We start from the raw sequence: 21980 nt of genomic DNA on the forward strand, positions 1-21980 counted from the left end.
TGCCGTAAACGGTCAAAAATATGACTCAATAGACCATCATAAAACTTTGTTTTACATTAGCTATTTTAAACATCAAAACACACTGACACATTTCAGCACAAAGGAACCTTTGCCAATTAAATTTTGCTCTCAAAACAAAGTGCCTCAGGCCCCATTATTTTTAATTGAAGCCAATCATCCTTCTACAAGCTGTACATGATCACTAATGTAGAGTACTTGGACACTATTACAGCAGTCCACTTAGACACTGAAATAGTACCTTGGCCAAATAGTGTTTGCTGTCTATTTTTGCAAATTGTTGCTTGCATAATGACATATGAGATGTCAAGGCCTTAAAACATAAACAGGAACACACATAAAATGTGATGTGTCCAGGACCACAAGTACCAGAAGAATTGGAAAATCACTGGAAGTATGCAAACGTAAGTGCAACATACTTTTCTGTGATCAGCAACGCAATCTGCGCTCATATAAAAGTACCTCCATTATCTGTAAATCACCATGTCTAAAGTTTAAGTCTAGATCAAGATGGCTGCAACAAAACAGTGTCCCCTCTGTTCACGATGCCGCACATTCACTGTGACTGTTGAAAATATTCTGAGGTGTGTCTCCATCTTTTTTACACCTGCTTTCCTTATATCAAGTGATGTTTGGGTGATTAAGTAATTTCTACAGTTATCTCTTGCTGACAAGAAAAAGAAGCTTGTATGGTTAAAATGATTGATTGTTCTGATATGGTGAAGTCCATCCAAAAGAAAACAACAAAAGTTTGTTAGCAGATGGAATAATCCTAAAGAAAAATTAAACCCTCTCCCCTGCATTCATTGCTGCTTGGGAGTTAAATCTTATTCTGGTGTTGCATTTATTATCAGTGACACTGAATTTGGGATATCATATCTAAATGATTAACTTGAAAATGGGGAACGACACAACTAGGATAAAGTCAAGACCATTCAATACATAAATGCTAAACAAAGATAGTATATAAAGTATATTGTGTGTACATTAAACTGCACTGAAATGCTGCTATGTGTAAAACAGACATATGCACATCTATGATTTCCATCTGAATCCTTAAAATGTATTTTTCTGCATCAAAGCACAAAAAAAAACAGACCCATGCTTTCAGTCAGTTTTCCACTTAAAGTCAGATTATTTCCCTAAACTCACTCTTTATCTCACTTAAACAGTTTGTACAAGGCTGTGGTTTTGAGCAGATGTAACAACTTAACCCCTCCGACCTCAGCTGTTCTGCCTGAGCAAATATCCGGCTTCACAGCCCCTCCTCTCACAGCTCCATTTCCTCCTTCTCACAGCGATGTGGTGTTTCATCACTCCAACCATGCTGCAGTTGGTGGCGTGGTGGTGTATGTGTTTTAAAGAGATGCGCGTATATTTACAGTGGTGTGAAAAAGTGTTTGCCCCTTCCTGATTTTTATATTTTTTGCATGTTTGTCACATTTAAATGTTTCAGATCATCAAACAAATTTAAATATTAGTCAAAGATAACACAAGTAAACACAAAATGCAGTTTATAATGAAGGTTGTTATTATTAAGGAAAACAAAATCCAAACCTACATGGCCCTGTGTGAAAAAGTGATTGCCCCTAAACCTAATAACTGGTTATGGGGCCACCCTTAGCAGCAACAACTGCAATCAAAAGCGTTTATGATAACATGAACTGCCTTTTTTAAGGTCATGCCACAGCATCTCAATAGGATTCAGGTCAGGCCACTCCAAAGTCTTCATTTTGTTCTTTTCAGCCATTCAGAGACCCCACAACAACATTCAAAGAACTCCACTTCATGACTCCACTCCAAAGAACTCCACTTCATGACTCCACCATAAGAAAGAGACTGGGCAAAAAAGACTGGCCTGCATGGCAGAGTTCCAAGATGAAAACCACTGCTGAGCAAAAAGAACATTAAGGCTCGTCTCATTTTTGCCAGAAAACATCTTGATGATCCCCAAGACTTTTGGGAAAATACTCTGTGGACTGACGAGACAAAAGTTTAACCTTATATGGATTCAGATGTGAATTTGATACAGCATTCTAGTGAGGCTGACAGACGATGAAGAAGAACAAAATGAAGACTTTGGAGTGGCCTAGTCAAAGTCCTGACCTGAATCCTATTGAGATGCTGTGGCATGACCTTAAAAAGAAGTTCATGCTCAAAACCCTCCGATGTGGCTGAATTAAAACAATTCTGCAAAAAGATGAGTGCTGCCAAATTCCTCCACAGCGCTGTAAAAGACTCATTGCAAGAAGTTATCACAAACGTGCTTGATTGCAGTAGCTATTAAAACATTATTATTTGATTGTATAGGCTATTATGGCTCTGTTACAGTGAGTGTGTTTTGGTGACCGTCTGCCGTAAACGGTCAAAAATATGACTCAATAGACCATCATAAAACTTTGTTTTACATTAGCTATTTTAAACATCAAAAACACACTGACACATTTCAGCACAAAGGAACCTTTGCCAATTAAATTTTGCTCTCAAAACAAAGTGCCTCAGGCCCCATTATTTTTAATTGAAGCCAATCATCCTTCTACAAGCTGTACATGATCACTAATGTAGAGTACTTGGACACTATTACAGCAGTCCACTTAGACACTGAAATAGTACCTTGGCCAAATAGTGTTTGCTGTCTATTTTTGCAAATTGTTGCTTGCATAATGACATATGAGATGTCAAGGCCTTAAAACATAAACAGGAACACACATAAAAATGTGATGTGTCCAGGACCACAAGTACCAGAAGAATTGGAAAATCACTGGAAAGTATGCAAACGTAAGTGCAACATACTTTTCTGTGATCAGCAACGCAATCTGCGCTCATATAAAAGTACCTCCATTATCTGTAAATCACCATGTCTAAAGTTTAAGTCTAGATCAAGATGGCTGCAACAAAACAGTGTCCCCTCTGTTCACGATGCCGTACATTCACTGTGACTGTTGAAAATATTCTGAGGTGTCTCCATCTTTTTTTACACCTGCTTTCCTTATATCAAGTGATGTTTGGGTGATTAAGTAATTTCTACAGTTATCTCTTGCTGACAAGAAAAAAGAAGCTTGTATGGTTAAAATGATTGATTGTTCTGATATGGTGAAGTCCATCCAAAAGAGAAAACAACAAAAGTTTGTTAGCAGATGGAATAATCCTAAAGAAAAAATTAAACCTCTCCCCCTGCATTCATTGCTGCTTGGGAGTTAAATCTTATTCTGGTGTTGCATTTATTATCAGTGACACTGAATTTGGGATATCATATCTAAATGATTAACTTGAAAATGGGGAACGACACAACTAGGATAAAGTCAAGACCATTCAATACATAAATGCTAAACAAAGATAGTATATAAAGTATATTGTGTGTACATTAAACTGCACTGAAATGCTGCTATGTGTAAAACAGACATATGCACATCTATGATTTCCATCTGAATCCTTAAAATGTATTTTTCTGCATCAAAGCACAAAAAAACAGACCCATGCTTTCGGTCAGTTTTCCCTTAAAGTCAGATTATTTCCCTAAACTCACTCTTTATCTCACTTAAACAGTTTGTGCAAGGCTGTGGTTTTGAGCAGATGTAACAACTTAACCCCTCCGACCTCAGCTGTTCCGCCTGAGCAAATATCCGGCTTCACAGCCCCTCCTCTCACAGCTCCATTTCCTCCTTCTCACAGCGATGTGGTGTTTCATCACTCCAACCATGCTGCAGTTGGTGGCGTGGTGGTGTATGTGTTTTAAAGAGATGCGCGTATATTTACAGTGGTGTGAAAAAGTGTTTGCCCCCTTCCTGATTTTTTTTATATTTTTGCATGTTTGTCACACTTAAATGTTTCAGATCATCAAACAAATTTAAATATTAGTCAAAGATAACACAAGTAAACACAAAATGCAGTTTATAAATGAAGGTTGTTATTATTAAGGGAAAACAAAATCCAAACCTACATGGCCCTGTGTGAAAAAGTGATTGCCCCCTAAACCTAATAACTGGTTGGGCCACCCTTAGCAGCAACAACTGCAATCAAGCGTTTGCGATAACATGAACTGCCTTTTTAAGGTCATGCCACAGCATCTCAATAGGATTCAGGTCAGGCCACTCCAAAGTCTTCATTTTGTTCTTTTTCAGCCATTCAGAGACCCCACAACAACATTCAAAGAACTCCACTTCATGACTCCACTCCAAAGAACTCCACTTCATGACTCCACCATAAGAAAGAGACTGGGCAAAAAAGACTGGCCTGCATGGCAGAGTTCCAAGATGAAAACCACTGCTGAGCAAAAAGAACATTAAGGCTCGTCTCATTTTTGCCAGAAAACATCTTGATGATCCCCAAGACTTTTGGGAAAATACTCTGTGGACTGACGAGACAAAAGTTTAACCTTATATGGATTCAGATGTGAATTTGATACAGCATTCTAGTGAGGCTGACAGACGATGAAGAAGAACAAAATGAAGACTTTGGAGTGGCCTAGTCAAAGTCCTGACCTGAATCCTATTGAGATGCTGTGGCATGACCTTAAAAAAGAAGTTCATGCTCGAAAACCCTCCGATGTGGCTGAATTAAAACAATTCTGCAAAGATGAGTGGGCCAAAATTCCTCCACAGCGCTGTAAAAGACTCATTGCAAGTTATCACAAACGCTTGATTGCAGTTGTTGCTGCTAAGGGTGGCCCAACCAGTTATTAGGTTTAGGGGGCAATCACTTTTTCACACAGGGCCATGTAGGTTTGGATTTTGTTTTCCCTTAATAATAACAACCTTCATTTAAAAACTGCATTTTGTGTTTACTTGTGTTATCTTTGACTAATATTTAAATTTGTTTGATGATCTGAAACATTTAAGTGTTACAAACATGCAAAAAAAACAAAAAAAACAATCAGGAAGTGGGCAAACACTTTTTCACATCACTGTGTGTGTGTGTATATATAGTGTGTATATAGTGTGTATATATATATATATATATATATATATATATACACACACACACACACACACACACACACACACACAGTGCATGCACAGATAGATATGTAATAGATAGATATGTAAACAGAAAGAATAAAACAAACAAAGTGTGTATTCTGTTGGAATAACCACAGCCTGCTCTTCTATGAAACACCAACTACCTGTGTAATAATTCGCCACATGTTCATATAAATAAATGTAAAAAACAAAGACACTAAATGATCTGATCTGATAGCATTTTCCTCTGAAATATCCTCAGCCACACATAATGATGCGTTTTACATTACCAGGTGTTTCAAATAAACAGAAAAAGAATGAGTTAACATGAGCATCGACTACTCGTTAGCTCAGCCTGAATGTTAGCAATAATCTGCAAATTGGTTAACTGAAACTGCATGAGGAAAGAGGAAACTGGATGTTGTTTTTTTTTCGACAGGAGAACTGAAATTGACATTTTTGCCATGAAGGAACTTTTTCACACCAGAAAAACCACACTGTGGTCAGCTGTAGGCTGTTTTGAATTTAAGAACTGAAACATGTCAGCTTTAAAAGTATCCCTCCAGGACTTTTCCCAGGACTTAAATTCACCCTTTTCACTTGACAGCTTGTTGACCTTCTCTAAGAGCTCCCAGTGTTGAGTAAAGATTAGGAAGCGATTGGGCCTAATATAATACTTTGTACTACTGATTTATTGACTCTACATGCAGCTTTTGCAATTAGGTGTGCAATATCACATGGGTGTGGACTGTAAATTTCAAAATACCTTCACATACCAGCACACACCTGTGGTCCATATTGGCCCAACTGTTTCAGGTTCTGTGTCTCCTGTGTTTTCTGCACACTGTGGCTGGGCCAACAGGTGATCACATTCAACAGAAATCATGTACTGACATAAAGTGATGAAGCGATAAATCAATCAACAGGTGAATGAAATCAGGTCAATAATAGTCACAGCCAGGACTTCCTAATCACCAACATCAGCAAAATTAGGAAAAAGACAGAAAGTGTGTGTCTGTGTGTTTCTGCATATCTGTGCATGTCTGTGTTCATGTATGCATGGCAGGTGGAGGGAGATGGAATTGCATATGTGAGAGAATAGAAGAAATTAAATATGGAAACCATATCATCATACAACTTGCATCAGTTTGATACCAAGATGTGTGTGTGTACCATGACCCTAGCTGGTCATTATCGCCAGGTGAACTACAGGCAATATCAACTAAAATCTATTACATTTCCAAAAAGCAATGGCATGTTTTAACTTCATTCTTGCTTAAATAAAATATTCATTATTTTTAATACTTGCTGTCCTTTAAATTCAGCCTTCAAACGGTGAAACTGTTATTCAATTGAAAAGAATAAACAGAAGATTTTAAGTGGCTTGCACTGTATAGCTATTTGCTATTTAATGACTAAAAGTGTAAGTACTCACACAAAAGCGTGGTAGACGAAAGCCCATTCCCTCGGTCTCTCCAACACGTTGTAAAGGTAATTCTGGAGCCGCCGGTACCGCGCGTTCCTGCGGCAGCTCTGCGCGCTGTAGGTCAGCGGCTTCCCCAGCAGGCTGAGCCGGGCGCCCTGCTTCCTCTCCGATCCCAACGCACCTGCCGTGGCGGGAGACAGGAGACCGTCCCCAACTCGCCCCGCGTTATTCATCGTCCTCCGCCCAGACTCCACATCTTTCAGCGCGTAGTCCTGCACCTGGCGTCCCGTTGATGTCTTCAGCCAGAGTCCGGTGCTGCCGCTCTCGTCGCCGGTGTGACTTCTCGGCATGGCATCACCAGCGCAGTGCGCTGGGAGACCGGCAGACATTCACATGTAGTCAAGTGCTCTTTCGCCAGAGGGTGTTTGGCTACTTTGACTTTCACTATAGACTAAATAAAACGAAGACGTGGGTGAAGAGTTAAATATCTAATCTGCTCTCATCTTGACATCATGTGGCCGTTTGAGCAGATTCAGTCTGGTTTGGACACTTTGGTCATCTGCGCACGGCTGGAGAAGAGTTGGGTTATGAAGGAGTGGATCCATCAAGACATTTGGCGGGGGGAGGGCTCTCCCACACTCTCTTTCTTACCCAACTCACTCTCACTCGCCGTCTTTCTTCTTACTGTCAGTGTGTGAAGCCTGCCGGTGCTGCCCCAAAACATGGTTCTCTTTTACGCATTGGTCAGAGAAGAACGCGGAACCACCATAACAACTGGTTTAGTAGGTGATCTCGACAGTTGCGGCTGTATCTCTGGTTTTCAATTTGAATAATACATGTTAATTGAAGAAACGTCAAAAGACACCAATGCACCGATGACGCAGGTTTTACGCAGGAGAGGAAATTGCCCGATGCCGAAAATCACTGGCGTGATCTTTCGGATCGGTTCATTTGAAAGAAATATCAAGGTTAACACACTATATTAATCTGCCACCCATACAATTCTGCTTTAACACAGAAAGAAAGTCTAAAAGTTCTTTTGCGTGTAAAGTCAGACTTTAGTAGGGAACTGGACACGAAGTTGCTGGCATAATTGAACATATTATGAAACGGTTTTCACACTATATTTGCTAACTAAAACGTCATCACCAAATTGGTTGAACACTGAACTTCGAGATTAGTTCATAGTCAGAGAAACAGACTTTACAGTGAACTGGTGCGGCTTCAGCAGCAGAAGAGACGGTGACGGTGGTTCGCTCGGTACAAACTATCTCCGCCCGGAACCGATGCGCTTTCTGATTATGCTGTAAACAGCTGCGTCACTCTCTTCCTTAGTGGCCGACCATGTGACCCATCTTTTCTTTGTTTTTTAAATATTTTTAAATACAAATATCCCGCAGTCCAATTTATATGTAATTGTACAATAAGTAGGCTAGTTCCGACCAAACTATCTGATTGGTCAACTAGACAAGCACTATCGTTTTTGGCAAAGTGTATTTTAAAAAGTGTGACTTATGTCTTATTATTTCTTTGATTGATTTCTTGGCAGCAGAGTAATCGATAGCCTCAGTGATGATGTTAGGTTCGGTTCAGTCCTTCTAATCAAGAAAATTAAAATGTGCTATTGTTCACATTTTTCCCGTTTCGTTGCAGTCCTCAACTGAAATTAGAGTTTTTGCAGAGAAGTTTACTTTTTTGGATTTGAACTTTTCCCACTTTTATTTCATCCATCCAACGCTTGTGATGATGTCAGCAATATGACGCCATCACGTGCATCACTGCCTACTTTAACGGAACATCTACTGAACATTTAACCATGGTTTGGATTTGTTCCTGTTGTGGTCAAAGCTTGACCTCTAGTGGTCAAACGTCGGTATTACAGGGGTGGCCCATATCAGTCAACAAAAAGTCCTCAGCAATTGCTTTTGAATATCTGGATTAATCATCTGGTGTTGAACTCCTATTTCCTAATTAGGTCTGGTCCATATTGTGTAGGACTATTGTTATATGACTATAGAGTTACATTGGCCAGTAGGACTTTTCAGAGACAACTTTTCCACACATAGGATATTGATTGTTTCCTCCCTACCATGTTACTAAGCATGACTTCAGCTTTATATTGAGGGTAATAAATATGTTTATATAAACATTCTGAAGATGCCCTTTTGTCACCATGCTGTAATTTGTGGATTAGCCTACTTTACAAAATTATCCGTCTAATATAATATTGCATATATGACATGTAAGATTGTAAGGCTATCAAGCCATGCAACACGTTTTTAATTATTGTATTTCATCAGGCATTGTAGGCTACCTATTCTTACAGGACTGTTTGCTTAACTATTGATGCATTAATAATAATAAAAAAGTTTAGAGCCAATTTGTGGATAATATGCATCCACTTGTAAACTATTGTATGGCAATCTTATATAAGGTTATAAGTTCTCAGCAAAATTCTTCAAAATCAGACGGTGTAGTCCCTCATTCGTCCAGGAGTGTTCTATCTGAGATTTAATCTGCCCAAAGTCTATCAGAGTGTATTATCACCTTGGTCACGCCTATCACATGCTAATCAGGCACTTAACAGTGATGAAGTAGATGCAGCCAGAGAACAATAGGCCTGATTACTGATTACTGGGCCATCTTGAAACTATTAGGTCAGTTTCAGGTGAAACTAGCTATTTACAGATACTCAGGCAGATTCCTTCCTGAGGGCAGGGCTTATGTAACACAGAGTAGTTTAAATTTCCAGTTCCCGTCCAATTTTTTCACAATTGAGAATGACTTCCGGATGGGAGCCGAAACGTCTTGATTCTGAAAACAGTGTCCAGATGACTACGACTGAAACCTTTTCTATGATAGTTCTCAGCAAAGTTTGAAAGAGGACACACAGTGACATTTTTTCCCCTTTATTGCTGAAATCATGCAATATACAAACAAGGAAATAGTGCAATCATGTGATAGCATTAGAAAACAGCAATATATACATCAAAACAATCAGAAAAAACTTGAAAAAGCAATGATAGATGAAAATAAATACATTAATTGATGAATTTAAAAAAGTGTGTGTTTTTATCTAGATATCTAAATATATATAGCTATCTAAATGTTCAATTACCTTAAAAAAATTGTTTTTTGTTTTTTGTTGCACATAGTTTTGTTTAGAGTTGGAGGAAGTGAGGAAAACTGTGAGGAAAACTGCAAAGAACGGTACATAAGTGAGACTAAACAGCCACTTCACAAAAGACTTTATCAGCACAGACGACACGCTAACTCAGGATTGCAGAGCGTCGTGCATTTGCATCTAAAAGCTACAAACCACACATTTGAAGACAGCGAGGTGAAGATTCTAAGTAGAGAGAAGAGTTGGTTCGAAAGAGGAGTCAAAGAAGCCATTTTTGTGAAAAAAGAAAACCCCTCTTTGAACAGAAATGGTGGTCTGAGATTCAACTTGCCAACGATCTACAACAGTGTATTATCACCATGGGCAAGCCAATCATATGCTAATCAGGTACTTAACAGTGATGAGGGAGGTGCAGCCAGAAAACAATAGGCCTGATTACTGATTACTGGGCCATCATGGAAACAAAAGAAGGTCAGTTTCAGGTGAAACTAGGCAGGGTAACTGCAGAATCTCAGGAAGACTCCTTCCTGAGGACAGGGCTTAAGTAACACAGAGTATATGGAAACATGGCCGACGTCCCTCAGATCGTCAAAATTGGGATTTCCTTGAAGATGCTTCCCAACAACACCGCGGTGTACTTCAAGTCCGACGACGCCAGGTTCGGACAGACCCGGACCATCAAGCTGCTGACCGGGTCCAAGTACAAAATTGAGGTGGTCATTAAACCAGGAGCGGTCGAGGCCACGTAGGTAGCCCTTCGATTTTTGTTTCAGGCGTGGATTATCCTGACCTGGTCATAACCCAAACTGCTAGACTATGTTAAACTGCCACAAAGATCACTTAATTCACTAATGAGCTTAAGTAACACAGAGTAGTTTAAATTTCTGAGTTCTCAGACCATTTTTCACAATTGAGAATGACTCTCGGTTGGGAGCAGAAGCGTCTTGATTCTGAAAACAGTGTCCAGATGACTACGACTGAAACCTTTTCTACGATGGAACACTCCTGGACGAATGAGGGACTACACCGTCTTATTAGGAAGTGTCATATGTTTGACCACTTCTTGAACTCCCTGTTTTTATTACATTTTCTGTGTATGATGGGGTTTTTTTTTTTTTTTTTTTAAAAAAACGTTTTATTTTATATCTCTATGATTTGCTTGCAGTCACCGAGGCTAGCTGCTGGATGGTCATGAAATTCCTCCAAACTGTACAGCTGCCTACTTTAAACTGTCTGTCTGTCCAGATGTCAGATTTTCTGTTTCTACACGTGTTAAATACAAGAGTGTGGAGGATTTAGAGCTATTTAAAGGCACCTTTAACTGAGTTGGACTGAGTAACGTTAACCAGCATTAAAGTAGTGTAACGTTAACACGTTACTCTTGCTGCTGAGTAATTAGCAGCTTAGTGTAATTACTTTTTTAAAAGTAATGACTAATTGATTAGTTTGCCCAACACTGTTTCCAAACATTTTTTTGTTGCAGTGTTTGCAATCGGTTTAAAAAAAAACTAATCAAACTGGTTGACACTGGCAGATATAACCTTAAGCACACAGTACTGTTTGAACGGCACACCGTCAAAAACAATATATTTTACAAGCTACAGACACATTTTTATTACATAACTAAAGAGTATTCACTTTGCTGTTAGCACGCTAGCATTAACACGTTAGCTAGCCCGTTTAGGCTAATAACATGAGTTGGCTATCTAAGCTAGCAAACTCCAACAACAGACGGCCTTTTTAAAAATGTGTTTTTTATGAAGATTTATGCCACTCTTGTCTCCACACCTGAACTTATATCAACCAACAAAGCGTTAGTTTTGTAAAGCGCCAATCGCAACCCCTTCACATTAGTTAGCTAACTAACATTTACAGACATTAATTCAGACACTGACACGTCTGAAGTAGCAAAACAGGCGTATATTGTTCGACAGCAGCAACAAACGATACAGTGAAAATGCTTAACGTACCTCAACTCACTGCCACAGGAGAAAATAGAGCTGGTCTTTTCACCCAGAGCTATTTTCCCGGAGGGTAAGTTAGTTGCTCGTTTCCTGCCTGTGTGCGAACCTTGTGGCCAGTCGTATGGACGTTTTTCTGTCGCTGCACTCCTCATTCCCACTAACGAGGTTATGTGATATCTTTCCAAGGGTCCTTTAATATTGCAGGCTAGCTTACTTCAGTTCCTTGTATGAGTTTAGATAAAGACAAGTTAAGAAATGGCTACAGCAGGCTTCATCCAGCCCAATAAGGGTCTCATTGGGTAAACAAAACATAGGAGTAGATTGCAGATTGGATGCTGGATAATTATTTAATTCATGTTTTAAATTCTCTATAAACCACATCAGCTAACATGTCTGGACATAATAATAGCAATATTATTGGTGCTATATCAATTTATTTAGCTCTTTAGTGTTTATGAGGGTCTTAAAATTGAAGACTTTTATGGTGAAATCTCAATTTACATTTTGTTTTAAGATATCTGTGTTGTAGCAATCAGTTGAGCAGTATCTGTTTTATTTAGTAATGTAGATGTCTAAATACCAGTGCAGAAACTAAAACATTCACAATGGTTAAAATGTGATGACATTTTTTTTTTTTTTTACTATCACTAGCTTACTATTCATTTCGAGAAAGATGAACATAATTTCTTTGAAATCATCATCAATGTAAAGCTGGAAGATAGAAAACAAGTAGATGAAAGAATGCTGGAGTTAGAAATTGTCACAGTTCCTACTCATAATTTATCTTTGTTGGGAGTTAGCCTAGCATTGGCTAATTTACAATTCCACTATGAGTCAGTTAGTTAGAGAGTATGCTTATTTTATTGTATGCCATCACTAAATAAAGATCCTTTTAATACTACAAAAACATATAAGAACCAGCCACTAGGTTCTTCAACTGGTGATGCCTTTTGAAGAACCATTTGCTCTGTGAATAGAGATGTAGCTCACCTTTGGTGGACCCTGAAATGAATGCTGCCTGTTGATACACATTTTCATCTGTAATCATTTATATTTTTACACTTTGCTTTATTTTTTACCCTATTGGCAGCTTGTTGTCGTTTTTTTTTTGTTCAGCTTGCACTGTTTCCATCCCAGTCACATCCCAGTGCTTTAAGGGTCAATTAAAGTAATCCACAGAGTCTTAATTGGCAGGACTTCAGCACCGCGGACAGCGACATAAAACCATGTTTTATGTTGAAATTAAACGAGAGAGCTGAATTAGAAAGGCGAGTAAAGAGGAAGAGAGCGAGGGAGAGGCTGGTGTGAGGGAGTGAGAGATTTCAGAGAGAGAGAGCATTGGTTGGGATTAGGCCTGTGCTGCAGGTTGGACGGGATTACGGAGCGCAGTTCCCTGTGCTGTGCGCTCTGCTATGGACTTCTCCGCACGGCATTTCTCCGTCTGCTTGAACTGATCGACAGCTGAGACCCACACCCGGCAATCCCACTGATCCTGGTGATATACTAGCTATATGGAAACATGGCCGACGTCCCTCAGATCGTCAAAATTGGGATTTCCTTGAAGATGCTTCCCAACAACACCGCGGTGTACTTCAAGTCCGACGGCGCCAGGTTCGGACAGACCCGGACCATCAAGCTGCTGACCGGGTCCAAGTACAAAATAGAGGTGGTCATTAAACCAGGAGCGGTCGAGGCCACGTAGGTAGCCCTTCGATTTTTGTTTCAGGCGTGGATCATCCTGACCTGGTCATAACCCGAACTGCTAGACCATTTAAACTGCCACAAAGATCACTTAATTCACTAATGAGCGCCACAGACACATTTTCGCTCAATGAGGGAAACGTTGGCAAAAGGACAGCTTTCCAAATAATGGAGATTTTGTTGTCTGGATGTGGCATCGCTGGTAGACAACCGATAGTTATTGTCCCTTTTTAATATTGGGATTATAGTGACATTATTGTACGGGTGTTTTAATCCCTTTATCTGTAAAATGTTGGTAGTTTCTTTGGTTGTTTTGGTAAAATGTCTTTCCTTTACAAAGTGAAATACACTGTACAGCAGGACCTTTGTCTGCTTCATCGCCAGAGAGTACAGTAGTTTTCTCGTATTTTCCCTCTTAATGACACAGAAGCAGGCTACATTTCTTGACGGTTGATTAAAGAATCAAGGATGAGGCTCATTCCTCGCATGCACTGATAGTGGTGACCTTAAGAGGTTTGCTGAGGAGAAGGCAAGTGCAGATTTTAAGGCTGCATTCATGAACAGTATGGCTATAGTATAGTGTGTAGTATGGGTTATCGTGATTTCCCTGCAGCAGAGGAAACACATCACTTACAAATGGCGCTTATGCGTTTTGTTATATTTGCATCACACAAAAATATCGTTGCACTGCGTTGTGTTATTATTTCTGACAAAAAGCCCGGTACTTGAGCGCTCAACAAGTCCTATTCCCAAGCGCTGGAACATAGGATTTTACGAGGAGCACCTGAAGGCAGCATAAACCCCAATTGGCCGCATGTCAAATCCAGCACAGATTAGGACTCAGTGTTTGGGCATTGTGTCACCGCCCTCTTGTGATTTGCCTAAAATTCCTGACTGATTATGTAATGAATGTTGTTGTCCTTCCATCTCCAAATAAGGATTAGTGTTGGATATGAAAAAAAAAGTAAAATTTGTGGCCATGTACACGATTCCTATAGATTAAATTCCGTGATTATTTCACGAACTGCAGTGAGACTGTGTTGCAACCTAACCAACCTGCAACATCAGACCGTGAAAAATGCCTGAACTTGCACTCCGGTATAAAAATAGGTCACACATGCGATGATGCATAGGAGATGTTGTGTTTGGGGCATGCTCATGAAACACAGCTGTAGACCTATTTCACCAAATGGTTTGTCAACATGAAATCCTGGCTGGAACAAAAAATGCATCAGTTAGTATGAAGTCACTCACAGTTTATCTATAGCAGGATCCATGTTTTTCTTTTTTTAGCACTTTGTATTCTCTATCACAGATACAATTATTGGGTTTATAATCTTTAGTGCTTTTAAATTGCATGCGTAATTTTTTAATAGACCTACATCAGATCAATCAAATATTTTTGGATATCTCTTGTCTTTGTTTTATAAACATTCTTTCACTCATGCTATGATGATCTGTCTCCTGTGGTCTCCGATTCACAGGACTCACATGAGCCTTTATTTTTAAGCATGTTTATTGATGAATCCGTTGTGATGTGCACCTGTCTGCAGGTCGATGAGTGTGGGTGGGGTGACCTTTCCCCTGGAGCAGCAGTCTAAAGACCCGCAGTCAGTGGTCTATACTGGCCAGTACGACACAGAAGGGGTGGCACACACCAAAAGTGGAGAGAGGCAACCAGTTCAAATCAACATACAGGTAGGGATATACTGTACAAAGGGCCGGGAACTAACTTTAATCTGAAGTCCAACATTCAAAAATAATTTTATAGCGTTCAGGATCTGATCTAATGGATAGAGAAGACACACTGTAGGCAACATCCAATGAAGACCTTGTTTGTTTGGGAGCTTGAAAAATTTAGTGTGTGGAGCCCCTTTCTTTTTTCATTCTTTAACACTGATTTTGTCTGGCACATATTTGATTTTTGATCAATTTTTTTCTTCTTTTTTTTATTATTTTCTAAATCACCTCCAGCAATACTGGCATAAAGATAATACTCATTGGTTACTCTAGCTAAACCTCAGTTAGTGGCATGGCAGATGAGGATTTTTTGTTCCTGTATTGCCTTCACTTTCTCAAAGTCACGGCGAGCCAAATATGGTTCTCAGAAAAGAAAAAAAAAAAATCAAAACAATGACATAATAGACAATTACTAAGCAATCTTTTCCACCACAACAAAATGTTAGGAACATCAACGAACCAAAGATGTATTTGAATTCAGCTTGCCTGTAACCCCAACTTTTAAATAGTCAGTTCCACTGATTTCCACACAGTTAAATGATAAGTCTGGTGATATTCTGTATTTTTCTTGTTGTCAACAATGGTCCCTTGGTAGTGAATTCGATTCCGTCAGCAGAATCCCTTTCTGTCCTCAAAAACTGCTTGAAGACCTACCTCTTCCGAGAGTACTTACTCATCTAAAATACTCGTTCTCTCTATCTCTCGATCCTTTACTAGCTCTTTCTCAAAAGAAAAAAGTTATTTGTTAGAACTGAGGGTTGAGGCACTTATTCTTGACGGCTTCATTTGTATGTCACCTTGGACAAAAGTGTTTGCCAAATGAGTAAATGTAAATGTAACAAATCCTATGAAAAGACCATAACCAACATTTTTGTGAAGCCAAATTCAATTCCTCTGTGCCACAGAGCTCCATTGTTGTCCAAAAACAATTTTAAAAAAAACATCAATGAGCACAACTGTTGCACTAGGTGACTTGGCTGAAAGTTGTCCCCAACAAATGCACAATTTACTCCTGTTTCAGTAATGTTTGCTAGAAGTGTCCAGCTGTTTTTTTAAAATCATTAAAATATTAAAAAGTATTTGATCAATTATTAAAGATCTTCAGTAGGAACAAATGGGCCATAGACAGAGTGGGGGAGTCAGACTATAAAGTGTTGGTTTTGGCCTTTTCATGGGGTTTGTTGACAATAACAACAATATTGTTTGTCTCCAGTCTTATCATTTGATCACAGAGTGATCACTTTAGTCTCCAAGTGCTTCACTACGACTGTGTCTCATCGTGTTCCTGTAATCCTAGGTTAAAGGCTGAATGGCGGTCTCACCAGATGTGTTTATGTTGCTGTGGTTACGGTTCTGTTGAAGTGGATGCCAGACCCAAGGGTTTCCATGGTTACAGTTTTTTCTTCAGTGTATCCTGATAGCTGTATGGGTGTATTCATGAATGGGGGGGTTGATGGATCTCTCAGGTGTCAAAGCTTGTAATTAATGTAATAGAATCAAGGCTGCAACTAAGGATCTACTGATTGTTTTCTCAATTAATTGTTGGTCTAAAATGACATTTTCCTTGAGCCCATGGTGACGTCTTCAAATGTCTTGTTTTGTGGGTCCAAAACCCAAGATATTTAATTTACTATCATTGAACAGAATTTTTGCCTTGTTTGGCTTAAAAAATTTGCTAAAGGATTAATCAATTATCAAAATTGTTACTAACACCCATGCAGCATAAACACACACCACTGTCAAACCCCAAAATTATACCAAGATGCATTGTCTTTTGGTTCAAACATCAATCACAAAATTAGTTCCCAGTGTTCAGTGAGCAAATCTTTTCAGCTAGCAGCAATACACAGATGCTCGGAGGAAGCAGCTGTTGTAGTTCCTGGTGTAACAATGAAAGCACTGCCATCTGACATAAATGTTCAAATATGTTTAAGATAAAACTAACATTTTTAGCTTCTTTTTTGAATCTTCGAAGGAGAAAGAAAACGTAATGACAAGTTCAAACACAATGTTACAATTGCATATTGCAATAAAATTCTTACAAATATAATTTCATCTGGTTTGACGTGACTGTGTCTGTGTGTATCCTACCCATCTGTCCAGTTCACACCCCGGGGCCTCTGGGATGATATGGTGTGTGTTTGCATGTTTGTGTGTGCATGTATCCATCTGTCCAGTCAGTATGCTTCCTCTTCATTTGACTTTCACATGATTTTTATTTTGATGATGATATGGTGTGAGTCTCTGTGTCTACGTGAGTTTCTTATGAGTGTGTGTGTTCCCATCTGTCTACTCTATATGTTTCATCATCACTTCATCAAATCAGGCCACTCAAAGATGCTGAAAACTGTTTGTGTTTGTCTGTGTATGTACTCATGTGTACATGTGTTTCTCCTTCAGTTCACAGAGGCGGGAACGTTTGAAACGGTGTGGCAGGTGAAGTACTACAACTACAACAAGAGGGACCACTGCCAGTGGGGAAACAGCTTCAACAGCATCGAGTACGAATGCAAACCCAACGACACACGCACACTCATGTGGGTCAACAAGGAAATGTTTGTTTGATAAAAACACAAGGTGTGACGTTTTTAATCGTCAGTACGTCGTGATGAAATTCAGACAACATTTGCTGTTGCTTCCTTTTGCTAAAAGGATGTATTTATCCTCACTTTCCTGTATTTACTGTCAATCCACTCCACTCGAAGTTTTTTGGGCTTTATTGTAGTCTTTCACTCTTTCCATCATCTACCAATATCAGAAAAACTAAAAGGGTTTTGTGCTGTAAAAACAATGCATCAGATTTACTGCCAAATCGGATCCTATGGCAGAACATATAAAAGTGAGTTATTGTTTTTTTTTTTTGTTTTTTTTACAGTGGTTTTGTTTGTTTATGGTGCTTATGCAAATGTGTCAAAATTAATTAGGCACATTTTATTGAGGTTAAATTGAAACATGTAGCACTTCTCAACAACCTACTTTAAATCAGTTTTAATTATGTATTGAAAGACTAAGATCAAATGACATTTTGAGATCAATATTTTCTCATGTGCAGTTCAGTTGTGGCATCTTGTAACCCAGAAGTGTGTTCAGACTTATGTGTATTTACAGTACCATATGTGTGAGTGCACGTGTGCCTGTATGTTTAGCAACAGTATGTGTGTGTGTATTTTAAAATGGTGCTGGTACAGATGTGTTTATTTGTGTTTATGTACTTTGAAGCTATGTCCATATGTTTCATTCCAAAATGACTATCCAACATTTCCAGAGATTCATGTCAAGTCAATTCTAAGAAATCTATTGCTGGCACAAAAGTACAATAAGTCATGTTAACATTTACCAAAATGTTATTATTACCTTGTAAAATAGAACATTTCCCCTCTCCACCAAGTCCAGTGTCCTTGCATTAGTGACATTTTGATTTTTTTGACCCTAAGCAGAATTTTTCCCATCTGTCCTCGTATGGGAACTTGCCATGACATCTGCAGCTTTTTAATATAAAAAATATGGGGTTTATTTTCAAAATATGCAACAGAGCAGGGCATTATGGCCAAAGAAAATCTCTACACATAGTTAAAAATGAGGGAATTTAGTTTTTTATCAAAGTATTCTCTATCAGCTACTTTAACAAGTGCAGTAACTTGTACAAGTATAACAAAACACTACTTTCAGCCTATTTTTCTGCCACTTTTGGCTGTGAGAGACTTTCAGCTAGAAGCCGGTCCTCACAAAACCGAACCATATCTGTATCACTGGGGAGATACCACTTCTGATTATCGGAACAGTCCTGTTGGTGTTGTTGCTGCCACCTCAAAAAACCACTTTAAGTCACTCTTGACTGACTCAAGACGTAGTGGTATGCCATGCTACTACCCAATCATTACTCAAGATAGCAAGCTAGCTAGCTAGCTAGCCTAACAGACTAGGACATTGTTTGTCTGAAAAAGTTACAAGATAATGCAGTTGCCTACTTCACACAAAAAAAAGATTGATAGATTGATTTAGTAATTTGGACTTTTACTACATTTAATTAGTCACCCAGGTACCTTGATGAAATCTTTCACAGGCTCTTGAAAGTGTACAGGTCAGTTCCTCTACGAGCTACTTTTACCCAGAAAGAAATAATATGTCTATCTTCTCAAAAGCACGTTTCAGCTGATATCCTTTAACAATGAAACTGCAGTGCACCTCTTCTGCGTCAGCACCTGTAAACCATGAAATTACCCAAAATCGTGTTGTCACACTTAAGTGAACTTGTGCACCTGGATTAATTAATAACGGCCCATAGTGTTTTGGAATGAAACTCTTTGTGTAGCTGTGTGTATGTGTATTGTTTTGTGGTACCATTATGTGTACAGTATAATGCATTAATGGAAGTAGGAATTTTGTATTTGGGTGAAGTTGTGCCCCTATTTACAGCGTGTTTGTTTTCTCTACCTCTTCTGAAGGACTTAGCCATTAATTTTTGTGTTTATTAAAGAGAAATAATGTATTTGGAATATTCTGAACAAACTGTTTATGACATATCTTAAAATATTTTTTCTATTTCTTGTGGTGAATCGTAATATTTAAAAAAATAGTATTTTTGTACAATGAACCATTTGAAATGTTATCATATTATTGTGTGTATTTTTGTAGAAATAACTATACAATGTTTTCATTGAAATATTGAATTGACCTATACAAGAAATCAGAGCAACAAAATAACAATGAAATAGTGCAATGGTGGTGAAATATACATATCATTCTGACCTTTTTGTGAAAGTGTTGTTTGTATATAATGCTAATAGTAAAATGGAAAATCTTTTTGTGTGGCAAATGTATTCATTTAACTCATTTATTCTAAATCTACTGTAAACTTTCGTAGAAAAGGTTTCAGTCGTAGTCATCTGGACACTGTTTTCAGAATCAAGACGTTTCGGCTCCCATCCGGGAGTCATTCTCAATTGTGAAAAATGGTCTGACAACTCAGAAATTTAAGCTACTCTGTGTTACTTAAGCCCTGTCCTCAGGAAGGAGTCTTCCTGAGATTCTGCAGTTACCCTGCCTAGTTTCACCTGAAACTGACCTTCTTTTGTTTCCATGATGGCCCAGTAATCAGTAATCAGGCCTATTGTTTTCTGGCTGCACCTCCCTCATCACTGTTAAGTACCTGATTAGCATATGATTGGCTTGTCCATGGTGATAATACACTGTTGTAGATCGTTGGCAAGTTGAATCTCAGACCACCATTTCTGTTCAAAGAGGGGTTTTCTTTTTTCACAAAAATGGCTTCTTTGACTGCTCTTTCAAACCAACTCTTCTCTCTACTTAGAATCTTCACCTCGCTGTCTTCAAATGTGTGGTTTGTAGCTTTTAGATGCAAATGCACCTATGAATATTCATCCCTTATGTATCTGGACTGTCTGAAAAACTACAAAGGACCTTTAGACAGCACGATGTTCCTGTTTTCTTTAAACCAGGCAACACTTTAAGACAGAAACTCGTTCATCCTAAGGACAAGATGCCCACACAAAAACAGAGCAATGTAGTTTACTCTATTCAATGCAGTGAGGAAAACTGCAAAGAATGGTACATAGGTGAGACTAAACAGCCACTTCACAAAAGACTTTATCAGCACAGACGACACGCTAACTCGGGATTGCAGAGCGCCGTGCATTTGCAACTACTACTGACACTGGTTCAGTGTTGGTAGTAGTTTCTGCTCCAGTCCAAACATTTTCTTCAGGAAATGTACAATTGTTAAGATTTTCATTCCAGCTCTACTGTAGCCTACCTCTAAAGCCACTTAAAATCTTACTGTGGTTTATGCTTAGCATGGATTTAGTGCCTGTCCATAAGGCGGACTCTGTACTATTGATGAACCGATTTAGTGCTGTAGGGATTACACACAAGGAAGTCCATCTGCCAGTTGTGTTCAGTGAGGTTCAGGGTGCACAGCCAGTACATATATGAAACGGCGGCTTCCTGCAGTTCAGCCATACCGCCAGCGGGGGGAGCACAAGCACAAACCTATTCAGGAGTGTAACAATATAAATAAATAAATATAACCTATTGTTCCCGGATGTACAGTACTGCTGCACCTCCCCCCTTCCCCTTCCCTCCCCACCCCTCCCCTACACTCCCCTACACTCCACTCCCCTCCCCTCCGCCACCGCCTGCTTGTCAAACCGAGCCTCCTCCTCCGCTTACTGTCCCCTCCCAGCGGGTCTCCCTCCCTTTGCCACTGCAGTGAAGTCCTCGGTAAAGGAGAGAGAGAGACGGAGAAGAGAGCCTGGAGCTGGGTATACGTCCAGGAGGAGACCTCGGAGAGCACCACAACCATAGTTTTTGTATTTCTCGCCACAGTTCGGCGGCCTACCGACTCCCCAGTTGTACCTCTTTTCCGTTCACATCGCCTGGATTTCATCATCCGACCTGCAAGATGGTAAGCAGCAAAGCTCCTAATTTCACCCTCCACCGACTGGTAAACACACCAGTGGGCAGGCCTGCGCTTAAATGTGTCAAATAGTGTGGCGCTTTGACAGGTTGTTTTTCTTGTTGTTTTTCTTTGAGTTAACAGTCGACAACGAAGCGCTCTGGCGAGAAGGAAACGCTTTTCTCACTCACTTTTTGGCTCCCAGTCGCGCTCTCTGTGCAATACCCCGGGGCTGACAGTAGCCTAAAGCCTGTGGCCCAGATATATCTTATCCCTCCCCGGCATACACTCTTTATTAGCAACGAGGCCTGTGCAAATTAGTTTTCGTGACAAAAATACACGCTTAATAGGCCTAGGTTGGCGACTCATTGTGGCACATTTTACACATCAGGCAGGAAAATGTAACGTCTGCCTGTCTTTGCACTCATATTCGCTCTGTATTAAACGTATAACGACATTTAACTCAATGTGTTTTCTAGGTAGCATGGCGCTGTGTTGATAGTTGCAACATTGTTTCATTTGAGCTCATAAGCTTTAATGAATAGGTCGAGGCTACATTTGTATCTATTTACAGCGGTTGTAGAGGAGCCTGGAGGCAGACCACTGGATTGGCTCATGCTGTCTTAATTAATTG

At 39.4% G+C, this 21980-nt stretch overlaps 3 protein-coding genes across 10 annotated transcripts in view; 2 read left to right on the plus strand and 1 right to left on the minus strand.

The window, feature by feature from the left end:
- kcnq5a (potassium voltage-gated channel, KQT-like subfamily, member 5a) overlaps positions 1-11512 on the minus strand; it is a 121379-nt gene extending 109867 nt beyond the window's left edge. For 6 of the 7 annotated variants that reach the window (XM_044214958.1, XM_044214954.1, XM_044214957.1 and 3 more), the window contains exon 1: positions 6412-7215. In XM_044214958.1, the coding sequence (XP_044070893.1) occupies positions 6412-6791 (380 nt within the window). In that variant the 5' untranslated portion in view covers positions 6792-7215. Of the gene's footprint in view, positions 1-6411; positions 7216-11496 lie in introns of those variants that run through there. The other variant, XM_044214953.1, reaches the window with a different exon arrangement.
- cnrip1b (cannabinoid receptor interacting protein 1b) lies at positions 9989-19734 on the plus strand. Of its 2 annotated transcripts, none has more exons than XM_044214962.1 (3): positions 9989-10271; positions 14745-14889; positions 17332-19734. In XM_044214962.1, the coding sequence occupies exons 1-3, from the start codon at positions 10093-10095 to the stop codon at positions 17494-17496; spliced, it is 489 nt and encodes a 162-aa protein (XP_044070897.1). In that variant the 5' UTR covers positions 9989-10092; the 3' UTR covers positions 17497-19734. The 2 variants fall into 2 exon arrangements, with proteins under 2 accessions (XP_044070897.1, XP_044070896.1); XM_044214961.1 differs by lacking the exon at positions 9989-10271 and adding an exon at positions 12762-13188.
- A 1357-nt stretch (positions 19735-21091) lies between these two features.
- The window catches only part of LOC122884142 (calcineurin subunit B type 1), a 28858-nt gene continuing 27969 nt past the window's right edge, over positions 21092-21980 (plus strand). Inside the window, exon 1 of the mRNA XM_044213589.1 lies at positions 21092-21355. Coding sequence (XP_044069524.1) covers positions 21353-21355 — 3 coding nt within the window. The 5' untranslated portion in view covers positions 21092-21352. The remainder of the gene's footprint in view (positions 21356-21980) is intronic.

This window comes from Siniperca chuatsi, linkage group LG11 (genome assembly GCF_020085105.1).
Source record: "Siniperca chuatsi isolate FFG_IHB_CAS linkage group LG11, ASM2008510v1, whole genome shotgun sequence".
Classification (NCBI taxonomy): domain Eukaryota; kingdom Metazoa; phylum Chordata; class Actinopteri; order Centrarchiformes; family Sinipercidae; genus Siniperca; species Siniperca chuatsi.

What these genes read in the sequence shown, in the direction of transcription:
- cnrip1b (XM_044214962.1), top strand. Translation starts at nt 10,093, where the DNA reads ATGGCCGACGTCCCTCAGATCGTCAAAATTGGGATTTCCTTGAAGATG. An exon ending in CCAGGAGCGGTCGAGGCCAC is followed by an intron (nt 10,272 to 14,744) that starts GTAGGTAGCCCT and finishes ACCTGTCTGCAG; the next exon opens with GTCGATGAGTGTGGGTGGGG. An exon ending in CAGTTCAAATCAACATACAG is followed by an intron (nt 14,890 to 17,331) that starts GTAGGGATATAC and finishes TTTCTCCTTCAG; the next exon opens with TTCACAGAGGCGGGAACGTT.